Source organism: Phasianus colchicus, chromosome 6, assembly GCF_987193195.1.
Source record: "Phasianus colchicus chromosome 6, bPhaCol1.hap1.1, whole genome shotgun sequence".
NCBI lineage: Eukaryota > Metazoa > Chordata > Aves > Galliformes > Phasianidae > Phasianus > Phasianus colchicus.
The window spans coordinates 35,699,467-35,727,219 of record NC_143441.1 but is presented as its reverse complement, the minus strand read 5'-3'; the positions used below and the strand labels follow the sequence as shown (position 1 = coordinate 35,727,219).

The following is a 27,753-nucleotide window of genomic DNA, read 5'->3' as shown; positions in this document are numbered from 1 at the left end:
AGATCATGACTGTAATGGCTTCTGGTCACATTTATTCATAGAAATTGCTCAGAAATTATGAGCTAAAGTAAACTCCAATGTAAACAAAATAAACAAGCGATGTGACTTGTTTGGCTTTTGTTTATCTAGTAAAGATAAATACGTAATCCTGCCTTGCTGAGGAATGACTTAATGCTATTGTCATAAGTATTCTGCCTCTTAGAGATTTTCAGAGAATCTCAATCTGGTTATTAACCATTTTCTGTATAGCTTTTGACAGGCAGGATACAGTCTTGAATATATCACCTTTAGTCTTCAAACCCTCCACTGAGCACACTTAAGCATGCAATTGTATTCTATTTAAATGAATAGGAATTGTGTCCATATTTGAAGTTAAGTGCTCTTTGAATTGGGATGCAAATGATTTGGCCTGAACAATTCTTTATAAAATGTTACTGGGTGGTACATTACTTGCCCAAACCTGCAAAAAAAAAGGAGAGCACTCTTACTGATTATGAGAAATTGCATACTGTGATAGAGGTTTGTTTTCCATGTTAGCTAAGGCCCTTCCCAACGTTTTCAGTAAAAAATATGGTGCCTGTACTCGAGATGCATGTTGTGAAGGAGGGAAGGTTCGTGCATCGTTTGCAATTGAGTGCTGTTCTGTGAAAGGAAAATGTGTGTTTTGCTGCAGCCCTCGGACTTCCACAAAGTAAGCATGCATTCACAGCATGCATTTACTTATGAAAACAGCAGATTTTATGTGGTATTAACATCAGATTTTCTTTTACATGGGGCTGGTTAAGGAATGCCAGCATTCTGACCATCCGGCATTCTTACAATGGTGGTGCCATCTTAATTGTGAGAGAAACTGGGCCTGGGTTCATTTGTTAAAATGCACACATGAACAAAGAAAACAACAATGTTTCGATTTCTATGATTTTCTAGATGGTGCTGCTAATTCACATTGGAAATTTGAATTATAACAGAAAATAATATCAGTGGAGAGTCTAGATAGTAAGTTAGTAACTTAGTATTTGTTGTGGGTTCTTCTGTATTATTATTTTTTTAAACTAAGCTATGCATGTCTCTGCTGATACTAATGGATATCCAGGCAGGTTTTGCTGCGTTGGGCTTTTTCTTTGCTTGCCTTGTTTGAAAGATTTGCTTAGTGATAAAACACAAGAAGAATGATGTTAATGGTACCCATTGAAATGGCCACAAACTGTGGGAGGGAAAATCTGCATGTGTGAGAAAAGGGAAGGTTAAGTTTGATTTTTTAATTAGCCCAGACTTTGTGTTTATATCCGGTAATTTGACAGGCAGATTCCATACGTATATATTAAGCAGCTGAAATGCTGTTGCCCTTATTTTCAGTTATACTCTATTTTATGATAATTAAGAACAATTTTGAAATTTGGATTTTTTTGGAAGTGCAGATGCGTGAAGTTGTCATCAAACATGGATGTTTTATGAATTCATGAAAGCTTGTCAGATTTTTTGTTTCCTATGTTATTGTATGACTATAAGAGCTAAAAAGCTTAGTGTGGGCCATGTTCATGATGTTTTCCAGGTAGTTTCTTTGGGGTCTTAAGTGATACTGTTTCTAATTCTTGCAGACGTTTTCCGGTGGGACAGTAGATTATTTTTCTTTTTGTGTATTCTCCATAACCAGAATTCACAGTTGTTTTGTGTCATGTCAGAAAAGCTAGGTTGATGATGGTTTAAGATATTGAATGCTTTTTAATCTCATATGTTAATAGTTTCAAAATGCCAGTAACATGCAGTGTTATACTGAGGTGCTTTAAGTAAGAGTGTATTTTGTACTGCTCAAAGCTGTTAAGTGTTCTGGACTTGCTTAGTCTGCCTAGTATTTTGTGAGGCAAATAATAATCTTGCAAGCAAAAACACACTGTAGTAATAAGGACTAATCATATGCTTCAATGTGTCTGCATGTCTTTGGGTTCATCTTACCTAGCAAATCTAACAGTATGACCAAAGACTTAAAATGCATCAAACAGTTAAAAAAAAGTTCACAGCCTGTTGTGAACTTACTGCCTTACACACTTATTTACTGAAGCTTGTGAACACTGCAAAATTATTTTCTTCAACAATTAATAGACATACGTGTTCTGGAAGACTTGCAGTGCAGTGTCATCTTCTCTATCAAATGGAAATACTTTCAAAACCACATTTAAATACCCAAGTAAAGTGGTGTTTAGAGAGAGAATTAAACTAAAACCATTTACTCCCTTTCCTTGGGAATTTGTCTACACGTTAATGTATCACAGGCCAAACCTAATTACCTATTCAACCTATGCTTTATTTGATCTGCATGCCTGAGTGTCCTACAATCAAATTTACTGAAGAGCTTCTCACTTTTTTCCTGCATTAAAACAATTGCCTTGAAGCAGCTAACAATTAAAAAATAAATGAGTTAACACTTTCTGCTAAGTGCTACCATTTAAGTTGTAATATGCAATTAAAAACTACATTTTAATTTCTGTTCAATTACATTGACTTAAGTAGTAATTTTAGTGTTATATTTATGAACCATTTAATTGTGACATTTTTCCTCTGGCTTGCTTGATGGAAAAGTAGATTTGATTTTGAGAGTATAGCAAGAAATAACCTTTTAAATAATCTTTTACCCCCATGGTTTGCTATAATGATTTATAGGAAAAAACTTGCACTAATAAGCTGGTTTTTGTATAAATACTACAGAAAATCTTAATCTCAAAGCCAATAAAATGTCATAATTTGAATTATTTTTAATGTTTTTGAAATCTCAGTTGCATAGGGGGAATGTTCAGATCACACTATGAAGATATAGGTAGGTATTGGGAAACGTTCCTGTGGATATTTCGTGATGTTTAAGTGCTGCGTGTTTAAAAAAAAAAAAAAAAAAAAAAAAAAAAAAAAAAAAGCTTCATATTAAATCTAGAATCAAAACCTGGTAGAACTTCACATGGGAAAACAAATAAATTGTAGAGCAGCTGCCTTTTGTCAGAAGTGTATTGCTGTAAAGCACCTATCTCTAGCAAGATGTATTTACTGATTTTTGGCTTCATGGGAGAAAATGCAAAGTGTTAAAGGGATGCTCGGTCTACATGGAAGAAATGTGGGGCTAATGTCTACAAGTGAAAGCCAGGTATGTTAAGATGAATCTAGTAGAATAGCAATCATCTTGTGATTTAATAGCTCACGTGGTGTGATGACTAATTACTACTTTTTGGAGTATCTGCAACTTGCTGCATGCAGTAATAAGTTTAAAAATTGTCTTACTGCTTCATGTAGCTGCTGCTTAGCTTGATTTATTTCTCATCCTTCTCCTCTTTTTTGTCTATGAGAACACATTTTTCAGAGTTAAGGCATGGCTTATTAAATGTCTGTAAATAACATGGCAGTATCATGTAAACTATCCCTGGTTTTCTGCTATTAAAAACACAATAAACATAATAATATATTCATATGTGGTAATATTTATGATGTTGAATGAGAACAAAAATGAGATAAGGAGAGTAGAAAACTTCATCATTGACTTTGTAACATAGAAATGGATTCAACTTGATTTTCTTAGGAAATCCCTGATCCAGGTTGGTGCCAGCCATGAAGGAAATAATCTCTATTTCCTGAAACATTTGCTGCTGCGCTCAATATAAAACGTGGTATTGAGAGAGATGAGTACTTTTACTCTTAGTTTCTCAGCCTTGTGATCTGTTGAATACTTACCTAATTTATATTGTTAAATACTTCAAGGTTTTTAATACTGGAGTCTCAGATATCCATCGTGTGAGGAACAATATAAGCAAAAATGATTATGGCTAGGATATTACCTTCACAAGCTTATGATATAAATGAAGAGCATAGAATTGCTTAGATTAGAAGGGACTTTAAAACCCATCCAGTTCCAACCCCCTGTCGTGGATCAGGGCTGCCACTCATAGGTCCAGCTGCCCAGGGCCCCATCCAGCCTGACCTTGAGCACCTCCAGTGATGGGGCACCATAGCTTCTCTGGGCAGCCTGTGCCAGTGCCTCACCACCTAAAGCTAATAAACTGTACCTCCATATTTACAGAGAGTTGCTCTAAACAAATCTGGAATTAGTAATGTGTATCTCTAATGGTCTTTCATAACTAAGTAAGAAAATTTAAGGAAGAAATAATTGAATTAATTCTTTATTTTCATGCATGTCTGAGGACCAAAGCAGCAAAGATGTCATTCTGATTATTTTCTAAGTTGTCAGTGGAATTCAGGGACCTTTACAAGCCTGTGTATCTGATACATGTTTCAGGAAAACTAGCAAAAACTGAGCTGCTTGGTGTATTCTTAGGGTATAATGAATGGTAATACAAAGGGTGAACACTGAGGTTAGAGAGTATATCAATAGCAGGATTATTTGGAATAGTGAAAATGAAAACAGGCATTAAGAAGTATAGAATAGGACAATAAAATGGCAGAAAAGCTTCCCAGCAGGTAAATACAGAGTGATGCAAATCTTGATGATAGTTAACAGCAGTCCTAACTTTCATGCACAAGGTGATGAGCTCTAAACTGAGTTGGCCATTATTCATGAGAAGAAACATCTTATGATTTATCAGTGCTGATTTTGTTGGAAACACCAGCTTGCTATAACTGCCCTCCTTTCCCCCCAAAAACAACAACAATGAAGAAGAAATTGTTAAGAAAGGAATAGAAAATAAAACAGAAGAATCCTTATTGCATGAATTTGTGATTTATGCTTAATCACACAGCTTGACTGCAATGTGCAGCTTGGTATCTGATTTCAAAGAGGTTATTTAGGAATTTGAGAAGTTTTAGAAAAAGGCATGAAGAACAGTGTTGTGTGTGAAGTGGCTTTTACATGAAAAACCAGCTGAGTAGGCTCGGGCTCGAGCTTGGAAGAAACAGCTTACTGGGGAGTGAGTACTGTAGAGGTGAACAGAAGTAGACAAGCTGCTGGTTCTTTACTCAAAACCAAGAGCTAGTTGTCAAAGCTAGCAAGAGCCGCTCGGAGCAGACACAGTAGCGCAGTTCTTTGCATAATGGTAGTGTGTGTGTGCAGCTCCTCATGGAGATACTGCAAATATGGAAAGTTTACATAGTTCAGGGAGGATTGGACAAACCATTGAAAAAGAGATTCGTCGAGTTACTAAGTAGATAAAAGAAATTAAGCAGAAGAAATTCTTGGAATGAAAATAATTGGAGATTGGGAAAATGTTAGGTAAGGTGTGGGTAAAATATTTGCTCACTTTCTTCTTAATGTTGGTATCTGCATGAGACCCAGTTTTTTTTAGAGTGGGTCTGGAAAGGATGAAAGTGAACAGAGTTATCACGAAGTGTATGTTAAAGTTCTTTCCAGTTGCACTCCCTGAGCACTAATTGAGTTACTGGCCTAGCTTGACCGATGCCTTTGTTCTTATTGTTTCACTTAATAAAAATGGTTCCGTTGGAAGTTGGATTTTACTAAGAGCTTTGAAGTACCAAAACAATTGAGATCGTTGATAAATTTAGCAGATATTTAGAGTTTCAGAGCAGGTCTTCAGAATCCTAGACCTTTCATGTTCAGCAAAAAGCTGGATCACAAAGCCAGACATGTATGAGATTTGATATAACAAGAATGACTTCAAACTTCTTACAGTGAAAAGCACAGAATTTTAAGAATATGGAAGGAAAATGTAAGAAAAGTAAGACTAATATGGTAAGACAGTGAATCAGAAATGTTTTTTGTTCTACTCGTATGGTTACTGGATAGAAATACCACTTGTATATTAATTTTGTCTTGAATTGCAGAACTGTTTGGGAGTTCACTAGGACCCTTGTACTACAGAGGTTTCCATCATTGCCTAGACTGCTTAAGTCCATAAATTACCAGTATTAGATGATGCATAGCACAAAATTCTGACCAGATTGAAAACATTGCCCAAACTTCTGATTTTAATGGAGAATGTATGGTTTATTGATGGCAGGAAGAAAGTGTCTAAAGTTAAAATTTAATCTAAAAAATCAAATTACAACTTACTGTCAATATAAATATCTTTTACACTGTATAAACTCTCAAATACTAACCACTACCCAACATTACTGGTAAAATGATACGTACTTATACTCGCTAATGTTAACAGGTATAAAGATGTTACGCTGTTTTCTTGATAACAAATACTTTGTTGTCTAAAAATTTGCTTTTAGCACTGAAATTAGAGCTTTTTGAATTTAAATATAAATCCTTATAATGTAAACTCTGTTGTACTGAAAGAGATGGGATGGAATTGCAAAGTGAGGATGCATGCAAAAGAGTCATGCTGTAAACAATAAACCACATTTCTGTTTCTTTGCCATAGAAGGTCCATTGTGGTTTGGGTGAACTAATCCTCCAGTATTGCCAGTTAAGTGTGATAAACCATGTTAAGGGATTATTATTGAAGAGACCGCTATGAATTTTTATGTTTACACTTGCTGTTTATTTTCATTTTCAGGACTGCAGACCATAACTCTGTACTTTTTAATTTTGTATTCAATATGGGAAGGTAATCCCAGAACACAGCTTTTTTGATGCAAAATCTGAATGCTTGTGTAGTAACAACAGCTGTCCCCTCACCATGTGGTGTCTTCCATTGCTTTACTGTAGAGATGAATTTTGGCCCAGCGTTTTAGTAATATTGGACACACGTGGTTCTAGGTGACGGAGCACTGTGTTTATGCATTTATTTGACTCTCACAGTTATAGTTGGCTACAGATTAGAACAGGGAGAACGCATTCACACCATGACCACCCTCGAAGCTGTTTGTAGTAGTTGGATCACAGTAGGCGCTGTTGCATCTGAAGACACAATTAACTGTTGCTGAGGAATTGCAAATTCACAAAAGCTCTTTGCAGCTTTAGGGGTTCCGAGTGGATTTCCTAAAAGCTTTTTCAAAGATTTCCCACGTTTATAGATGTTTTAGATCTTACATTCTAAAATTGCTGGCTTGAAATAAGATTAATCAGTTGATGTTTTAATTTAGCTAATGAATTCCTGTGCTGTGAATAAGCTATATAATTTGTTTCAGATCTACAAAATAATTATAGTTTTACCCTCTATTTAGGAAGAAAAAATTAATTCTAATATTTACAAGTGGTTAGTAGAGTCTTGAGCACAGCGAAAATACAGAGCTTACAAAGTAGTCTGAAAATGCATCTTACTGGAAGGCTTCCACAGCATGTACATCACTGAGGAGATCATCTTGATTTCCGTGTGTAATTGCTTAGATATGCTTTGGATGTGGTAAGAAAAATAGCTGTGGATCTATATAAAAAAAATACCCAATAAAAAACCCCACAGTTTTGATATAAATTAAATAAGAAATTAATAAGTTAACTGCATATTAAGGTCTGATTTTAATGTATGAAATTTGACTATGTTTTGAACATAATTATTTAAACTAAAACATAAGAATAATTGTTATTTAAATGATAGCAATTTAGTTTCTATTTTATAAGTAGAACATTGCCCCCTAAACTTCCCTTCTAAAAATCTTAGAGAGATATCTTAACATAAAAGAGGGTATGGAGTATATTAACTTGCTCGATACAATAAAAACAAAAATGTTATTTGCAGTGTGGGGATCTGCTGTGTGTTTATCCTGTCTTCCTTCAGCCATGGTGCAGTTGTATGAGTGTGCATGTAATGTGCATGAGATCACTCTCACGTACACACGTTATTTAAACATCTCAGATTCTCTGCAGTGACTCACATATATATTACACTTGTATTAAAAATATATGAATATGAATGTCTGAGGCTTTCAGCACTGAATAAAGGGCTACATGGATCCAAACCAGGACGATTGATGAAATCCTTGCTACTATTGGCTATTATTTACTGTCTTTTAAGTGGCAGGTTGTATTTATGCCAATTTATCTGCTTCAGGGAACACTCTTGATAGCAGAACAAAGTGAATAAAAGTAGTTTGCTTTGCAAATGAATGCAAATGGTGGAGCCTTTCGGGAAGCCCTTTAACAGGAGCAATGCACTTTGATTATGAGTGAAGCTGCCATTTGGACATGGTGAAAAGAGCACGCTTGAACCATTGATTGGGGGAGACAGTAAAAAGTCAGGAAGGGCCCCGTTAAGCTCGCAGTGCGGCAGGCGGATGTCAGTGTGGTTAGAGCACAGTGGGAGAATGACAGGCAGGATTAGTGTCAGGGAGAAGCTTTGCTGTAGTTGTGGAGATGGTCCCTGGGGTCACTCACCTCTGACTGTTGTTCTGTGCTGATGGCTCTGTAATGCAAACTGCTTGATATGTGCTGTTCATTATCGGAAATGGTGATTAGAAGAGGTATGTCATAAGGAATTCCTTAAAAATAAATAAAATGGCAAACCAGTGATCGTAACAAAGGTTGGGCTCTGCAGATGTCGCCAAGGATGCTGCAAATGTCAGGGATGGTTACTGTGCCTTGTGAGGCAAGTGGGATTTCATGGCTTAAGCTGCCGTAATTGTGTGCTCCCCGGCTTTGTTCACTTTATTTGGCCATTATGAAGACAGCCATTTCTATCAGATTGTCTGGTGGTGTTAGAGTACAGCGTTGTAATGTATTTTGGTTATTGGACTGCGAAGCATCCTGTTTGTGGTGTAGCTGGTGTGTTGTTGCAGGGGTGGGGTGGTGGCCAATGCTCTTAGTGGAATATTAGAATCAACAGATTTCATTCCTGAGTCACACAAGAATGCTAAAATATGCAGTGGCTGCAGTGACCAAAAGCTAGAATGACTTTTCTGTTCCATTTGGAGGATGTTTTAAATATAAAAATAATATTTATCTTTGCTGAAAACATCTTGTGTGAGAAATGACAGAAATGTCTAAAATTCTATATCTTAAGCTGCAGTTTAATCTTTAATAGAAGTCTTGTTGCTCTTTATCTTTACTGCACTTTTCTGGTGTTACATACATTGCATAGATGTCCTAATGTAAATTAAACAGATGCCTGTATGTAACACACAAAACATGTTTTTCTTCTGCTAAGAATTTCTAATACCTCACTGTTGGTCTATTGTTCCCACACATTTTCTGCCACAAAGCAGGGAGATCGTACCCAGATACATCAAACCATTGCTTTCTTTTTTTTTTTTTTTTTACAAGACTTGATTAATTCACGTGAGGAATTTTTCCAGTATATTACCTCACAGATATATGTCCAATATCCCCGCAGTAATGAATGTTTTACAAATGTTTTACAGGCACCTGAATGGACAGAAGAGGACCTCAGCCAGCTGACAAGAAGTATGGTTAAGTTCCCAGGGGGGACTCCAGGTCGATGGGAAAAGATTGCTCACGAATTGGGTCGATCAGTGGCAGATGTGAGTTCACTCAGATTTGCATTGTAGAGAGAGTGACAAACCAGAACAAGACAGGCAGTGTAGAAGGCAGACATATATGGGGGCCGACATTGTCTTTTGAGAGAGGCTACAATCCTTTTAGGACCTGGAAGTGAACCATTAACTAACTATGCACGAAGCAGATGTCAGCCCGTTTTTCGCTCCGCAATTAGCAGCTGTAACTGATCAGCTGTATGGGGGATTCTGGTGCTGGGAGACTCACGCTACTGTAACCCAATAACAGAAAAACAATGCCACTTGGGTTTTGTAGGGACCCTTTTAACTGCGAGCGAATATTTGTGGGACTTGGTTAAAGATTACGTTTCTGTTCTAAGCCGGCCCTTCAAAACATAGATGAGCTAATGGTGTTTAGACAGATGGTTTTCATTAATTAAACTGAAGTATCTCTGCAAACTTTAAAACAAGTTATACATGTGATACTATTTCAGTCCATTTTTCTGGATTATAGCTTGGGTAATAACACTGTGTAAAATGATTAATATCCTTGTTAATTCATATTTTATAGTATTGTACCACATATCAAAGAAAGCTTGTACTTATGGATTTTAAGTGTTATGATCTTAAAACCCTCAGGGGCCAGGCCGTAAAAGACTTTTCCTTTTCAAGCAATAGATCACTGGAACATGATGTAGTGTCTGCTGAGGGCCCTTTGAAAGCCCTTTCAGCTGACCCTATTTTATAGGCTCTGGAGGGGTTAATGAGAATAATGTTTAAAGCTGTTGATGTATGTTTTGAGATTAGATATTCTTCATTTATTGTATTTCGGGAATTATCTTAAATAATGGGAAACACGGCCTCCAGCCAGAGCACAGCGTAACCCACTGTACCCTTTGGGCAATCTGGGTAATTGTTTGTTTTTCGTCCTTGTTGATAGAATCACAAAAACATATTTTTAGAAGTTGCTTTTAAAGATTTTATCTGTAGAGTTATTTTGCTCAATTACTCAGTTGTACTAGAAAACAAGCCATTTACGTTCCTGTCATTTTAGAACAAGCCATATTATTTGCAAATAATAAGTGAATGTAAACAAGAAGTTATAAACCTGCTATGCGAATGTAATTGATTTTTTTTGTTGTTTAATCTGTTTAGGTTCTGTTCAGTGTTGTTCATCATAATGCCGAGGTGGAGTGAATATTAAAAAGCTGCTGTATTTTACTAAGCAGATTTTAATGGCAAAAATATTTCACGTGACTTGATAGTAGGCAGTACGCATGGGGAGGATCTTTGAGATTGCCTTGAGAAAGGATGAATTGGCTGCTTACTGACAGCACAAACACGTGGATAGCTTCCACTTATGCCCATCACTAAACTAGCACGTTGCCTTGAGACTTCTTGCAGCCATTTTCTGCTTTATTCCTTGAAACAGTTATAAGAGCATACATTACGTAAGGGATTCTTAATAACAAATTTGCACACCATACTTGCGTGCTGGCAGGGCTAGAAATAAAATTGAAGCTTACTCACTTCTCTGGAGGCGAGAAGACCTCAGCACTGTGAGCAGGGTAGAGGAATGAAAGATCTAAGAGCTGTCATTTTCTTGCATGAAAAATGGAAATTTCGGGGATTTTTGGGTGTCAGGCAAAGTCTGAGTGTAATCCTTTTTACTTCCTGCGGCCTCCAACTATGTGATGAGTTTGAGTGTGCTCTGTACAATCTTTTATTTCTCTAAAAATTTCACGCTGCTGATAGTGCTGGGTCAGCTTTCCCAATACAGACTATTTGGTAGTGTTTCTCCTCCCTTCATCATCACATGGCACAGTTTCAGTGGTTAGGTCCAAAAGGAAACACTTAAACAAAAGTTTCCTGGAAACTTTCTGTCTCAAACTCTTATTAGATCAGTAGCAGAGACGTGAAACTGGGAACTACTTCAGGAGTATCCTTTCAACTGCTTAACAGTATCTGCAGCATATCCTTTATACTTGTTACAGGAGACAAAGAATAGGACATACATTTATGGTAGGGATTCCTAAGTTTGTTTTGCTTACTTATCACTGTAAGCAAATAAAAAATGTTATGCGAGAGCCGCAGGAATTAGTTCAGTGTTGAACGTAAGGCAGAAGAAAGGTGCAGTCTGTGTTTCCTGCCCAAACAGCTGCTCCCTGTTTCTACTGAAGAGAAGCAGGGAGAGAAGGTTTTTTTTTGTGTGCTCGAGGGACTGTTTTGAAACGGCATGTGCAGCACGGTTTGGGGTTCCCTTCTTTACATCTAATTTGGCATCAGACTCTGTCTTGGCTAAACTGTTATCAAGGACAAAGGACTGGAATACTCAAGGGCAAATTTGAGGACATATGAAATACTTTTTAAAAACTTCAGACCGTTTCCTGCTTGTTTTTTGTCGTGTGAAGTATGAGGAGCAGTAAGTCCTGGTTTTCCTTTCACAGCTAGAGAACTGTATAAAAGAGTGCAGTGTGTCCTTTTTTAACTGTAGAGTAGATAAGTAGGTATTAATAAAAAGTTTAACGTGGTCAAATCCAAAATTACCTTTCCTTTGCTGCTTGTGACTCCAAAGCTTTCTTCCTTAGCAAAAGTGAGAAAAATATTGCAGTACTTTTAAAAGAATGATCTGAAGTCATTCGTGTGTACCAGAATAACATTAGTGAAATTCTCTCCTTCAGGCTGCCCCAAACAAATCCCATTTTAAACAACTCTTTTTTTTTTTTTTCCTTTGTTCTTTTCAGAAGGAAATTTCCCTATAAGGCTGTATTAATTTTCACTGGCATTTTTTTTTTTATCTTGGCTTTTGTCAACTTTTTGGCTTTGTGGTGTTCTTTTAACTTAGTTTTCTGGGTTTATTTGTTTTGGAGTTTTTTACATCATTCTGACTTCTCCTCCTGCCATTATGTTACTGACTTTTTAAACAGTATGAAGGAACTTTTTAATGCTTGGTGCTTTAGTGCTGCTTTTTTATCATGTACAAAGAAGGAAAAAGTTTGTCTCTTGCTTATTTCCAGAGTGATTTGTTCTGCTTGGAAATTTCCCCCACCATTTATTTATTTGTTTGTTTATTTATTCATTCATTCATTCATTCATTTTTGCTGATTTGATACCTCAGAACCCAGTTTGCACTTGTCGAAACAGTATTCTGAGTAGAGGCTTTGGGTTTTGAACCTTTCACGTTAGCAGAACTTCCTTAAGATGTTTGTTATCTGAAGATAAACAGGCATTAATTAATGATCAAAAAAAAATCAATTTGGCAATAAGTTGTCCTTTTTAGTTTGTCATCTCTTTCTCTCCTGGATCTGAGAGTGCCATGGTGTTTCCCACCATAGTGTGTCTGTCCCAGCAGTTCTGTAGAAGTCATTGGCTCACTGTCCAACTGAAGGGCTTTATCAAATAACACAAGTTATATTTTGCATCGCTTTGCACCTTTGCTGAGCTGAGTGATGAAAGATGGTGGAATAGTCTAACTTCTTAAACTACTCTTAGAAAGCTCAGAGGGAACTGCAAATACATTGCAAAATGAGTAGAATTCAAAATGATCAGAACAAATTAGAGAAATAATATGCAAGTGTAGGAGTATTGGTTGCAATAGGCAAATTAAACAGTCGATATGCAAGTATGTGCAGCAAGATAATGACAGGGTTCACAAATAAAAGATGGCAAACAACTAAAGTGCAGGAGAAATGCAGAGATTAGGAGAGATAATAAAGGTAACAAATAGCAAGTGTTTGTGACAAAGGGGAGCATCATACTGAGAAAATACAGGAGGATGGTAAACCTGCATCTACTTTTCTAGTTTGTGTCTAGTGTTCAGTATTACGCTTAAGCATGTGATTCAATGTAACAAGGCCAGAGGAGAATAAGGAGAGTGGCTGCTTTTTAGAGATCTACTGCAAAAGATTATGAAGGAATTCTTATGGGCTGTGAACTGAAAGAAAATGTGATGTAAGCATTCAACTATCTAAAGAGAGAACTGCAAAAAAGGAAGTTGTTTGCACTCTATGTCAGCTTTACAGGGCAAGAAGTAGTTACCTGAAAATTTAACATACACAGCTGAGTAAGCTATGAAGGGGCAAAGATTTAAAAGGTATAGTAAAGCAGTGGAATAAGCTGCAGTGGAGTATCCACCTTTGAAGGTCTTTAAAAAACAGGGAAACATCTGCAAGAAACGACATCAATATAAAGATTCTGCCTCAGGTTAGGGCCTTCTCTTCATATGGTCTGTGATTAGACTAGCAAGTGCAAGCTATCTAGGAGGAAAGGGGGAGGAAACAAAACCCTTCTACAATTGGAAGCATGTGTGAACTCATTTTAAAAAATGTAAAATTAAAGCCAGATAGTCACTAAGATGGTTATTAATCACTGCATGTACCTTAGCTTGATTGTTCTTACATTCAGTAATTCCTTGCAAAGTCGTCTTTCAGATGCTTTTTCTTTTATACTGTTACTAAAATCAGTTGAGTTTGGATTGTTTTTTTTTTATTTTGTAGACATTTAAGTCTGTTAATTCTGTTATTTCCCAAAATATCTCACAAACAAGAATAAGACTCGTTACATGGATCTGTCTACCAGATGCCATGTCCAAACAGATGCTTCTACACAATGTGATTCAGGACAGTGGGAAAGTGCCAGCCAAAATCCAACAATAAACAGCTGTGTCCATACTGTAGTGCATGTGAGCTCATGCAGCTGTACTGTTTTTGTTCGTGCTGTCTTGTGATACCAGCATAAATATCTTTGCAGCGTATTCCTTCAGCTCAGCTACTTTAGGCTTGCTACCATGGTGTAGGCATGCTGTGAGAAGGGTGTTGCTCTAACTTTGGTCATATCAAGTATAGGGTATTTCTTATCTTGTCTCTCTTCCGGAAACCATCCTTCAACAGCTAATTAATAGTCAACCCAAAATGGATACAATTGTGCTCATTTTATCAGTATGTTTCATTATTTAAATGGCTAATTGACATTTTAATATGTGCATATTGGGGATTTATCAACCTTTTCCCATAAAGATGATTTTCAGTCGGCTTAGTATAATGAAATCTTACTGCTTTCACAACCAAAAGCTTCTACAGCTTTTTAAGTCATTTTTATTGCAGTTGGCTGGTGGTATGAATTAGATTTTCAAGTATTTTGATTATGAAAGGGAAATGGAGTTCAGTTAACTCTAATCAGAGTTCCTGCCGGCTGACCTGGTTACCTGTACCACTGCTCTCTGCCATCCCCTGAACATCTGTTCTTTGACCCATTTTCCTTGCTGAATTTGTTGCTCCAGGGTTAGTTCTCATTCCTGTCCTCCAGTACTTAAGGAAATAATTGACCTTTTAAAACAAAATAAAAAGTTAGGTTTGAATTTCCTAAATACTGTGAACACCCTTAAACGTAGAATAAATTACGAATAGAATTTCAAGGTGAGCATTTCTGCAAAAATTACATTCCTTGATTTGACAAATGCTGTGCTTTATGAAGATTTATAATGATGGCTGGCTTTTGTTGAACTCAGATTGAGAAAAAGCACTTACGTGTGGAATTATAGCAGCATATTTTACTTGACAATGCCTACCCTTACAGATTAAAAAAAATAAAATATTTGCTGAAAGGCATAAATTAATTTCAGTAACTACAAAGGACATTCAAATTGTAAAAATAACAGAGGAAGTAAAAGCTGTCTGGCATGCCAAACAGACTTTAATGTGATTATTAGGTACAGGTTTTTTAAATTAAAGGCAAAGAGATCTCAGATTTCATACTTGTGAAGTAATATCATTCACTTGTCTTACAGGATTTAAACTGATTCTGTTTGCTCCTGCAGTCACTAATCTCATGCATTTGTGTTTCAAAAACAGACTGATAGGGATTTGCTGCTTGTATAGAAAAGGACCAAGGCAGACAGCAAAACAATAGACAGGTGTATGTATTGGAGCAGACATCCTGAATTATGGTGAAACCTGAAAGCACAAGATTGGGAGGGAGTGCTTATTTTGTGTTTTCTCATCTCTCCAAGCAACGGTTTCAGCTTTAAGTCTAACTGTGTGAGTTCACACTCATTGCATGTTTATATGCCATTATATAATAGACCTCTCATCTTTGGCAAGTGCAAGCTTGTTACACTGCCAGCAAGAAAACATCTACATGAGAAGTAATTAATATGTAGAAGTTAATGAATTTATTAGGGTTTTTTTTTGCTTTTGGAGATTAAGCTTTTCCTAAGTCTGTTTTGTATTTCATTTGGTATACTGTGCATGTGTTAACTTGGTTACTGTGATCTCCAGTTGTGGATGTTGGGAAGCAGTCCCTCTCAGCAGCTTGCATATATTTATGTAATCAATAGTTCTTTTGGTTGCTTATTGAAGTATAAAGACCTAGCTCTGGATCGAGGTCTAAAAGCAGTTATGAATATCTGAGATGGGATTTAGATGGTATGTAGGTCATGGAGATCCCTCAGTCGAGGAGTGATATCTTGAGAACACGTGTCTAATCCTGCAGACACACCACCATGCCTGTTGATGCTTTGAGCGAGGGCTGCTGTTCACAATTCTGTGATTGCACAAAGTTTTCTTCTGCACTGTCGTACAACTGACCCTGCCATGTCTGCAGAATCAGGCAGCGTGGAGCGTCTTACACCCAAATACTAAACAGATTGATCTCCTCCTTGTGAGGTATGACAAGAGCATTCCTGTCACTTAAAGGAGAAAGCTATTTGCAGAAGCCGGTGGGACACCAACTTTAATTCAAATACATGTCTTATACAGTGGTCAGGACAATGCTGCTATAACTTTGCAGTGTAGCTTGAATAACAAAACATTCCATGTACGTCCTGACGAGCTGAGTTTAAATTCCATTGCAGAATTCAAATCTTCCAGCTCTTAGGAAAGGTAATACATTTTGCACCAAAGGTCATAAAATGCCCAAGCAATTGTTGTCAAGGGCGTTTGAGCCCAGCTCCTCTCTGTTACCTGAGTTTCCACAGTACTGAGCTGAAGACTCACAAACTTTGACTGACAAAGAAAAAAAAGGCATAGTTTGAAGTCTCCAATGTCATGACAGTTCTGGGCATTGAGCTCTTCCTCTTAGTCCAGAAAAAAAGGGAGCGATTATTTTTCTGTTTTAAATGAACTCTCTGGGCACTTAAAGAGCAACTGATGTTCTAAATCCAGTGGTTTAGGCCACATCTTAGACTGCCTCATCACTAAACACACAGCTGTTGTGTTTCTGCTGTAGCTGCAAGGTTTGCAATCACACACAGCTTCAAAGGTCATAACCATAAGAAAGCCATACTGTTGCAGGCTGGCAGTGGCTGGTCTAAGCAAATCCAGTTCGTAATTTGTCTCTTAGTTCTTTCAAGAACAAAAGCCTGTTGGCCTATTGACTGGTTATATTGCATACTTTTGGAAAAGTTGGTAACAATCTACTAAGCAAATTGTTAGAAGCAGGGTCAGAGCAAAAGTATGTCTTCTAGTTTATACTACTTCATTTCTAGAGATCTACTAAGTTTGAAATAAGTTGTTTAAAAAGAAAAGGAGCAGAATGATTTGGCTTGATGTTTCACCAGTCTTTTAGTAAATTTATGGGAAGGCATTTTATAAAGCGACAAATTGTGAGTCTGTCACATGAAAATAAAGCAATGAATTACTACTGTTTGCTGAGTTGGGTCAAACCATTCTTGATGCGATTGTGGTTGCTGTGAATAAGCTGTTTAGATCTAGACTGGGATATCAATTCAGTGCAACAAGTAATACTTCGTCTATAAGGAGAGAACCTCGAATTTGGCAGCTTTTTCTGCACTGTTCCAAAAGATCAGCAAAGCCTATTTCTTGGACAAGGGCAGGAAATAATTGAATGTCCTTCTGTATCTGCCTTTCCTTTTTGAGAACAATGTGATTTTGGTGCAAATTAGCCTCACAGATTCAAAAAAATTCACTTTGCTGCGTATTAGCTTCACTACTTCCAGGCTGTATCTATACTTTTTTTTCTGTAATTCCACACATCTTGGATGTTTTTGCACAACATAAATGGATGAAGAGCAGAAAGGTAACAACTGGCTGTGCAGAACACTGCTACTGAGACAGCAGGTTTCTGGTAGATGATGCTGAGAAATTCAGCATCAGTCATAGATACTTAGATAGCTTTTGCTCAGGAAGATGCTAAGAGTAGTAAACAGCTTTGTCAGTGTGTTGGGTTGGCAGCAGCACACCAACATGTCGTCCTGCTTTGCAAGGTTAGATACATCTGGGAGCCAAATGACATGGGTTCTCTCTTTGTCTACTCGTGTTTTTCAGAGTGTTTTCAGAACATAAGAGATTTGTGCTTCTGTATTTACCTGGTGCAGCCCTGGTCAGAATGGTATTGTATCCTGAAGAGGAGTGCCTAGAGGCAGCAGGATGGAAAAGGCTTCAAAGCCTCATTGGCCACTGCCAGAGCCCTGCAAAGTGGGGCTGACGGTGGTTCTGGAAGGGCCAGCTTATGTTGTGGCTGCTGCTGCGAGAGTGGGGAATTTGATCTTCACCTTCTGCAAATGGGCTGTTTCTGGCTGTTTAGCGTGGGTAAGATCACTATACCTGACTTTACAGGATTTTCCCCCTAGGCCAGTCACAATTCTGTGCTTTTTTATGCCTGCCTTCCCGGCAGGACAAAAAGTGTAGCCTCACACCCATGTGAGAGCAAACCTGAATTTTGCCTATGCTGCCAGAAGCCTTTTAAACTGACTCTGAATAACACTTTTTTCTCCTGTACAGCTCTGAAGCATTGATTGTCCCGTCTGAAAGAGGTGGCAGGTGTCCAGGGTAACGAGATTTAACATCAGGTTGGTCAGGATGAGGAATGTTTTTACTGCTAGGTGTCTTGTTGAGTAGCAACTGGTCTCGTGATCCAGACTAATTGTCAGGAGTACAAGAGGAAGCCAGCTCTGCCTGGCTTTCATTGCATAAAATCATCCCGCTAATCCTAGCTTTCAGTAAGATCTTTTTGTAGCTGAAGTGCTATTGAAACTGAATTCAGACGGGAGTTCACAGAAGCAAACTGTTCCTGTGGCTTCTTTCTGTATGTCCCACAGTAAGACTGTTCACTTTCTACTTCAGTAACGATTGCTTGTGGCAAACATTTTTTCTCATCTTCCTTTGTCTAAGAAAATGTTTCATTGTGCATGTGATTACCTGACTTCATTTGTGACTTCTGTTATCCCCACAGAACTGCAAGGATGCCTGGGTTGTTTGGGCATAGAAACAGCAAAGATGAAAGTTGATTCCTATAAAATAATGCAGTATGCCTTTCAAGGAGTAAAATTATTTGTGGAAATAGGAGAACTGCCCTCTTCTGTTCTAAACCCATTTCAGAGTCATGATGTTTATTATTTAAGGGGTTCCCAGACCCAGGTTTTCTTCAGAGCTGACTAATACTTTGATGAAAGCTGTTGTCAAATAACAACAGGCTTTCAGCACAACTTTTCACAGTAATGATAGAACTCACAGTTCAATATACGTTACAACTATAATTTATAGCATTATGCACTAGCAATTGTCAATAATAATTAGAAGCATAATGCTAGAACTGCTTCATGCTTTGAATAGTAGTATTTCCAAGTATGTTATCTGCTACTGAATCAAAGAGTAATAAATCGAAGCAAGTTATGATAAGAAATAGAGTTGAGAACGCAATGGAGCAACTTCTGCTCTTCAAAATAACTGCTGAGAGCCCAGTAGATAACCCTGCTCAGCACTGGTAAGCAGTGATTGATGTTAAGGCTGTCACTGTATGGAGGAGCTGGCACCAGAGGTGACTGCAAATTTGAGTGGCAAGAGCAGTGATTAAACTCAAACAGATCAAACTGAAATACAGATTTCATACATTCCATAGGATGGGTTCCTAATAATCCTTAATAGGTTAATGTTGACATGTTATGATTCTTCCCCTGCGTCAGCATCTCTAACGGCAATGACAGTTGGAGCTGATGGACAAATAAGTCCTAAGTCCGTATACGTGGTACCTGAGCTCTGAGTGAGAAGAGCTGGAGTAAACAAGGATTTTGCATAGCACCTAAAAAAGAAGGAAGCTGATCTAAAAAAAAAAAAAAGTGAGGAAAAAAGAAGGATAATAGATAATAGATAAATCATCTTATGAAATATGAGAAGGATGGTAGTGATGCTGTTGGTGAGCTGTCAGAGTTATGTCAGCAGTTGGTGTTTGACAGAGCTTGTTCAGGACCTGCTATCGTAGATTCTCAATATCTAAACCTTACACATAGCTGTTATTTCTGGACTACCCGCTGAATGTTCAAATTGAAAGTCCATAAATGATTATCATAATGCCTACAATAGTCTTGTGCAATAGAAGCAGTAACTTACTACAGATCGTAAGACTGGGTGGGCAAAGATACTGGTGCTGGAGTCACCCAAAGAAAGACAGGCTGAGGTGAGGCTGGTACTTCTCACATATGGAGGAATGTGAAATACCATCGAGATCTTGGAATAAGCTGAAGTCCTTCACTGCTCTAGTGGAGAGAGCCATTTTAGATTCTAATTCAATTGGATGCAACATGCAGCAAAACTTGTGTCTATTGTGGGATACCGGCACTAGCCTAATTTGGGAACATCCATCCTGTAAAGGACACTTGAATCCAGGATACTGACTTGCACCACTTCCAATGTAAGTTTCTGTTGCGTGTGTAGTCCCAGTTTGAAGGATGAAGCAGTAATTGGCAGCCTGCTACGACATCAGGGCTTCAGCACGCAGGAGGCGGAACGGTGGCATTGAGGCTGCTGGCTGCTTACTTGGTTCTCTCTGGCTCGGGGAAATGTCCTGTCTCTTCTCCTCTCTTCTTGGTCATCTGAGCAGCTTGCAAGTCTTGGAAGGAAGTTTAAAAATAGCAGAATGGGTTAGTGTCAGCTGTCTGGAATACGTGAGCACAGACAGACAGTGCTTCGTTGTACTTCTGGTGAATCCCCTGCATCATTGCAGCTCTAAACGATCCACTGCGCTCTCGCATGACATCTTCTCCTCACTTTTCAAAGTAATTATTATAATCCACTTTAGATGAAGATAATTTCGGAGATGCGTAACAGGCCACTGCGTAGGATCAGTTGTGTTCAGCAGTCAGCAATGGGTTCCTCTCCAGTTTGCCTTTTATAGCCCGGGTGCACAGAGCTGTTCTGTTAGCAGTGGAAGGGGAACTCGAATATTTAGGTTTGGATGGATTTAGACTCTACATTCTTTGAGGAGAGTTGCTGTTTCTCTGTTATTGGGTTATCTCTTTCACTGGGGGTCCGTCAGTTTTCAGCATCGTGCAGATGACAGAAGGCTTGGTGCTGGTTAGAATCGTGCGCTCATCTTGGTGTTCTTAGGCTTTTCCTCTTCAAACGATTAAAAGTTTATCACACTGCAGCAGTAGGGACTGGGGTTTTTTTTATGCCAGATGTCTATCTCTGGATAAAGACTTTGGTTAATTAGAGCCAGGATTTTTTTTTGTCCGTGGAGTTCTCATTTAAATGTAATCATCCCTGAAAATATGGTTTAATTTGTGGGGGAGATCTTTCCTGTTCTTTAGAGAAGTGCTGCACGGTTTAGGCTGTTCTCCCCCAGTGCTGTTCTGCATAGGGAGAGGAGTCTGCTGCCCTTAGCATGGTCAGCCTGGACAGCAGAGGTCTGTGCAGGGCTCCCAGAGTGATTCATTTGAGGCTGAACGGGAACACGTATTGGAATTTCTGACTGCAGATGGTGGTGTGCTGCTCAGTACAAAAATGAAGTCCAGTGGGCTGTTCACATCTGCAGCCCTGGGTGCAGAAAGCAGGGTATCCCCATTGCACGTGTGCTCTGTTACCTGTACGTGGCCTGTTTTATTTTTTGTTTGGGTGCCTCAGACTGCTTAATTTCAGTGTATGACTTCGCTCACAAATACATCATATCATATTTAAAATGCTTTTACGTGAGAATTGAATCTTGCAGGTCATTGGCACAGCACACTTTTTGAGCAATTAAGAAACCAAGTACTTTAATTTGAGTCTGTGTTCTGTGTGATCTGCAGTGAGGTCTGCAAGTTGGCAAAGCTCCACATTCTTGGTGGGGCTGCCCAGAGAGGTTGTGGATGCCCTGTCCCTGGAGGTGTTCTAGGCCAGGCTGGATGGGGCCCAGGGCAGCCCGGTCTGGTATTAACTGTGAAGGTTGCTGACCCTGCCTGTGGCAGGGGGGGGGTGGAGATTCATGATACTTGAGGTTCCTTCCAATCACCCAGGCCATTCTGTGATTCTTTGTGATTCAGTGAGGAAAACACTCATTGTGCTGTTAGATCTCCCCAGGTCACAGATTTAGGTATTAAGAGAGAGGACAAAGCAGAGATTCTGCGGATATAGATTCTCGTGTGATAAATGTAATTTTTTAATAGTCCCATTTTTTCTCTGTCTTCTATGCAGGTCACCATGAAAGCCAAACAAGTGAAGGACTCTGTGACATATACACCAGGTGTGTGCTGCCAGCTCCTCACCAACACTTGTAGGGAGCACCATGTTTAGATAGCTGCATGCACACGGGTGCATTCGGTCACTTTCAGCGTGTGTTCTGCAGAGACTCTTGCAGCCTGCCTTGCTTCAAACAAGGACAAGACCTGACATACTCTGAGGGAATGCTGCCTTTGTAGCTACCTCCTCCCAGCCTTTCTTATTCAGTTTAGTGTGGGCTTTGTTCAGAGGGACCTCAACAGACTTGAAAGGTTGGCCCAGGTGAACCTAATGAGGTTCAACACAGCAAAGTGCAAGGTTTTGCACTTGGGCTGGTGGAATCCCAGGCGTTTGTACAGACTGGAAGGAGCAGTCCTTGAGAGCGGCCCTGCAGAGAAGGACCTGCAGGCCCTGATGGATGAAAAACTTAACATGAGCCAGCAGTGTGCTCTCACAGCTTGAAAAGCAAATGGTATCCTGGGCTCCATCAGAAGAGGGGTGGCCAGCAGGGACAGGGAGGTGATTGTTCCCCTCTACTCTGCTCTTGTGAGGCCCCATCTGGAGTACTGTGTCCAAGTGTGGAGCCCCCAGTACAAAAAAGACAGGGAGCTGTTGGAGAGGGTCCAGAGGAGGGCCACAAAGATGATCAGGGGACTGGAGCACCTCCCCTACAAAGACAGGCTGAGGGAGCTGGGCTTGTTCAGCCTGGAGAAAAGAAGGCTGTGGGGTGACCTCATTGCAGCATTTCAGTACCTAAAGGGAGCCTACAAACAGGAGGGGAATCAACTCTTTGAAAGGGTTGATAACTGCAGGACATGGGGAAATGGTTTTAAGTTGAGGGAGGGGAGATTTAGGTTGGATGTCGGGGGAAATTCTTTACAGAGAAAGTGGTGAGGTGCTGGAACAGGCTGCCCAGAGAGGTTGTGGATGCCCCGTCTCTGGAAGTGTTCAAGGCCAGATTGGATGGGGCCCTGGGCAGCCTGGTCTAGCATTAAATGTGGAGGTTGGTGGCCCTGCATGTGGCAGAGGGGTTGGAGATTCATGATCCTTGAGATCCCTTCCAGCCCTGGCCATTCTGTGATTTGTTCATTTGTTGATGCTGTTCTGTTCTTGTTTGTCAGTGTGGTAATTTACTGGTTACTTCACATGTACTAGATGAGCTCATAACTGACTAAGTTCATTGCTTCATAAAAATGCCTTGATTTCTGGATAAACATGAGGAATTTAGCATGATCTGTAAGGGCTTCACCTGCTCTCCGCACTGTTCCGAGTACCTCCTACTTGCAGTACCTCTTGTTTATGGTTTATTTAGAAGTATAACAGCAGTGCTTTAAACAGGTGTCACCAGGCTCTCCGAGCTTAAGACCTTGGCCCAGAATTCCAAGAATGCCAAAGTCTCCATGAATCTGCCAGACCACATCATCACACAGAGGGAAAGAGAGGAGGAGGAGGAGGAGGAGGAGGAAGGGAACTTCAGTCACAGCCCAGAACAGACAGATGCCCAAACGGATCCCAAGGAGGGCAGTGCTGGTGAGACCAGGCATCGCAGGCGGAAGGTTCCCAAAGCACCCGAAATGGTGCCAGCAGCAACAAAAGAGGGATTGGAGGAGAAGAGCAGAGTGAGACGCCAGAAGGATTTCGATAACACGGAACAGGAGGAAGAAAGTGATGACGAGAGCAGAAAAAGAGAGAAGAGCCGTGCCTTAGAAGAATTGTGGACTCAGAACCAACAGAAGCTTCTGGAAATGGCCTTGCAGCAGTATCCAAAGGGAACGTCGGACCGCTGGGACAAAATAGCAAAATGCGTTCCTGGAAAAAGCAAGGTACAGTTACTGTTAGAATTAGAACGTAAATAAAGAGGAAATGTATGTTCTAGCCATTTATGAATATCTTAAGGACTGAAGGGCCATGCAGCAAAGTGAAGGTGTTACTTCACCTGTAGCCAAAAGTCAAGACATCAAACCATTACCATCACATCTGCTGATTATTGAAGGTATTTTCCATTAGATCAGTTTGCTTAATATGTTACAGAAATGTTGAAGTAAGTCCTGTTTCATTCAGAACACCTCCCTCTCCTGTGCCTTCCAGATCTTCTGTTGCAGACAAATTACATTTTGAAACAAATTTTGATTCAGAGTTGGTAACCAGTTGTTGGTGACCCCTTTTACTTGCATTTTTACCATACCCTTCTTGTTCCATCTCAACAGCACACTAAGTAATCCAGCTGCAGGTTGTAAATGCTCTCTTTTTGCAAGTGTACTTTTTAAAATAGGATTGGCTGTGATTGACAGAGTTGTGCTAGGCTCTGTCCGAGCTGTGCTAGCTCCATTTGTTTGCTCTGTCATTGTAGCTACAGAAAATCCTTATTTTACTTGTGCCAAAAACAGTGTGAGGAAGCAGGAAGTGCAGGCAGGGGCTGCAGGCACTTTGTGGCTCTGAAGCTGTGCATCAGTGCAGGATGGCAGCTGGTGCTGGAGATGACTGCAGAAACTCATCTTTAATAGAGTGAAGTGCCTGCAGTGCGGCTCACACCTGAGTAACTGTTCTGGAAGGGCTCATACAACTGTTTAACTGCTGCATTTACAGGCGTTGTATAGAAATAGCAAGCAGGGGTTTCTTGGTGTGGTGTGCTCTTGGAAGAGAGAAATTACCCAGTAAGAAACATCAATCAAAAGTTCATTTTTCTAATCCACTTTTCACAGATGTAGATTATCCTTCTGAAATTCAGTGCAACTTTGGTATTGCTTTAAGTTTTACCTGCATTATAAAAGTGCCACATCCTGGCTTTCTTCTAATTTATCAAATTAATGTTTGTTTTCCTTTTAGGAGGAGTGTATAGCAAGATACAAGTTGCTTGTTGAACTGGTACAAAAGAAAAAAATGGCCAAAAGCTGAGTGCTCTGAGCAGAAGAATTTACATCATCTTTGTCAAACTGGGGTGGTAAAACTCATATGCAGAAAACTGCATTTTTGTACCTCGGTATTTCTATACGTCATGTGCCTTAGTAAAGAAAAAGTATCAATAAATCTTTTGTCATCTTGCCAACTCTTTTGTGTGTTGCAGAATGAAGGTGTACTTTTGTGTAGGAGCTGCTTACGAGGAGAGGTGCTGATGTCTTAAAGAGGAGTGGGCCTTCAGGTAACCCACCCCACTGACTGCATTCTGCAACACTGGTTACAGGTGGCTACAGAATATAAGAAATTTAAAGATCCCTCCTAATTCGGTATTTATATCTGCTGTATTCAGTATGGTTTGATTTCACATTTGAGGCAATAAGAATTACCATTCATTATTTGCTATGTTGTATTTCGTAACTTTGAAAAAATTATGCTAACCTTTAAATATGGGGGTGGTGGGTACTTAATGGGCTGTAAAACAGTATTAGCAAATCAGAACACTGATTCATTACAGTATTTTGCAGAAAACATTAAAGATTCTTTAAAGAATTATTTACCAGCCCCACTCTGATTTAAGCCAGGGTTCTAAGGAGCCGTTGAGTTTCAACTTAAAATGAAAAATCAGAAGAGCAGATCAGAACTCAGGACTTGGAGCTTGATGGCCAGAAATCCTCACTAACGTCCCACCCTTCATACTGATACTATTCCTGCTAACATTGCCCATTGTGCTGCTGCTGACAGATGGGCATCTCACCACGTTTGTTCCCATTTCCGTAAAACTGTAAGGGAGAAGCCATGAGGAAAGATGACAGCGTTCTGTATTTGTTTCTTTACCACGTGGAATGTTTTTTGGTAATAGATGGAAATTAGCCTTAGGCTGTAAGGAAAAAGTGGAATGTAACAATAAATAGCAGGAAAGAGAGTATGGACTTGGGAAGAATTTGATGCTTTTATCAGTGGAAATCTTTAAAACCTACATACAAGCTCTATGTGAGACTTGCCTGCGTTACACTGAGTGCCCAACACCTTCAGCTTCTCTGAGCCCTAGAGCTTCTGCGTGGGGAACAACACATCAAGGAAGTGCACACCGCTTATGGGTAAGAAACATTTTGGTTGGTTAGCCCATTCTTACTGGGATTCTTCAAGCAGTGTGCCTGACAAACACTATTTGTATTAGCGCCAGTGTGACAGACACTATTTAGCTGAAGGTGCATCCTTAATGGTAAGGCCCTCCTTGTGTCACACTTATCAGGTTGAATCTTTGACACAATAGAGGCACAGCATTGGTGGCACTGGTCTGAGTGGCAGTGCTGAAACATGGCGTTGGCCATTCCTGGATAGAGGCGATGGATGGCCTGTGGCCATCAGGCCAGGAGCATACCCTGCCCACAGCACAGGCCTATGGAGGTGCAGAAGTGGCAACAAGCTGGTTGGGGAAGGGACGTGCATTGGTCCTGCTGGCAGGAGAACTAACTGCCCCATGATCTGCTCTCGTGTCACTGCATGGACAACAGTTCCTACTGAACTGCTGCCAAAGACTGGCACCTTTGATGTCAGGATCTGCAAAGTCACCAAAACAAGGTTGGTTTTTGACTGCATCTGGCCTTCATGTGAACTTGGCTTTGATGTGGTCTCATTCTATAAAAACAAGCAAATCAGTTTTGTTTAATGTCAATACTGCCCTTTTCATTACTTTCCTGCTGATTTTCTGTCCCTCAGGAATACAAGCACTGTACAGCACCCACCACTATCTTGGGCTTGTGACACCAGCCTCTGACACATTGAGAAGTTGAGACTGCCCTGAATTTGGCTATCTCATTCTACCTTTGTTGTTTTCATGCTACTCTGCGTCTGACCAGGAAACAGATGGCAGAAATCAGGTAGGCCCTCTTGAAGAATCATAGAACGGTTTGGGTTGGAAGAGACCTCTAAGATCATCCAGTTCCAACTCCCTGCTACAGGCAGGGACACTTTCCTCTTGACCATGTCCATCTAGAAGAACATGCAGGGAAAAGATACTACGCGGCTGATACTTCTCTCCGCCATAAGGATTTTAGATTCAGGTTAGATCCATAAAGCTATGGGTACTTAATGCTCACTTCCACCACTGCAGTAGAAGGGATGCTCAGGATTACCTAGAAGTGCTTGGGAGCATCTTGGGCCGTTCTCCCCTCCCTCAGGCAATAAGAAGTATAACTGTAGGGGCCCAGAGTTTATATGCCACGACTCTCCCTTAGTACTGACTGTTCAACAGAAGCACAAGGGCAGCACCCCTCCAGAGGGGAGCAAATGGTGCCTGGTTCTAGAGCTGAGCACTGGCTTAGTGGAACTTGTGACAACCACTGTTCCTCAGCCTCTGCCCCAACTGCACAGAACGGTCACAACCAACAGTTTGCAATAAGGGAAGCTTTCCCAGAAGGCTCAGTTGCCAAAGAGCCACTGAGCTGGCAAAGGATTAGTGGTGACCCCACTGTAACAAAAACATATTTCATTAATTCTGAGCTAGTTCATCTACCAGCCTTCTTTCAGGACTGCACTTTTCCGCATTTGAAAATAGAAATGTTTGCTCCTCAGAACTTGAGCAGAGAAGGCAGCTTACAAATGGCACAGCCTACAGCAGCAGCTCAGAGCTGCTTGTCCCAAAAGCTGTCCCAGTTTGAGGCCTGCGCTGAGCCACAGGGAACAAACAATTGTAAGGAACTTCAGTGCAGCTCCTGCTGTGTTTACCAACACCTGCATGGACAGCACACAAAATTCCTGGAAAGAAGTGAGCTCATTTTATAGAAAATACACTTCCAGCAATGACCAGAGAGCTCGATCATCTTAGCCCAGGCTCTACAGAGCTCTCAGCATCAGCGTGAGGCATCAGTGCAGCAGCTCACCTCTCACCCCTTGTGCAGTTTCACAGCAGCTGCTCTCTGCAGCATGAAAGAGAAAGGTCTGCCAGCAGCCAAGAGCACAGCACTGCAAGGAGATGTTGTGTCCAGGAAGCGCCGCAGCTCCACCCGTGGCTCCTAAAAGCTGAAACTGAGAAAGTTCTCTGCAGAGTTGCTGGATGGAGTTGTAGCAGCCGGTGCAACTGCAGCCACGGCAGCGGTGTTTTCTGCAAGACTCACGTTCACAGAAGCAGCGTGCAACT

The 27,753-nt window shown here is 40.0% G+C and overlaps 2 protein-coding genes across 2 annotated transcripts in view; one reads left to right on the top strand and one right to left on the bottom strand.

Moving 5' to 3' along the window:
• The window catches only part of DNAJC1 (DnaJ heat shock protein family (Hsp40) member C1), a 97,939-nt gene extending 70,292 nt beyond the window's left edge, over positions 1–27,647 (top strand). Inside the window, exons 9-14 of the mRNA XM_031614451.2 lie at positions 9,196–9,315; positions 21,693–21,741; positions 23,055–23,539; positions 24,543–26,195; positions 26,334–26,494; positions 27,515–27,647. Coding sequence (XP_031470311.2) covers positions 9,196–9,315; positions 21,693–21,741; positions 23,055–23,539; positions 24,543–24,611 — 723 coding nt within the window. The 3' untranslated portion in view covers positions 24,612–26,195; positions 26,334–26,494; positions 27,515–27,647. The remainder of the gene's footprint in view (positions 1–9,195; positions 9,316–21,692; positions 21,742–23,054; positions 23,540–24,542; positions 26,196–26,333; positions 26,495–27,514) is intronic.
• A 31-nt stretch (positions 27,648–27,678) lies between these two features.
• MLLT10 (MLLT10 histone lysine methyltransferase DOT1L cofactor) overlaps positions 27,679–27,753 on the bottom strand; it is a 115,064-nt gene continuing 114,989 nt past the window's right edge. The window contains exon 22 of the transcript XR_016467815.1: positions 27,679–27,751. The gene's annotated coding sequence lies outside the window, so the exon portion shown is untranslated. The remainder of the gene's footprint in view (positions 27,752–27,753) is intronic.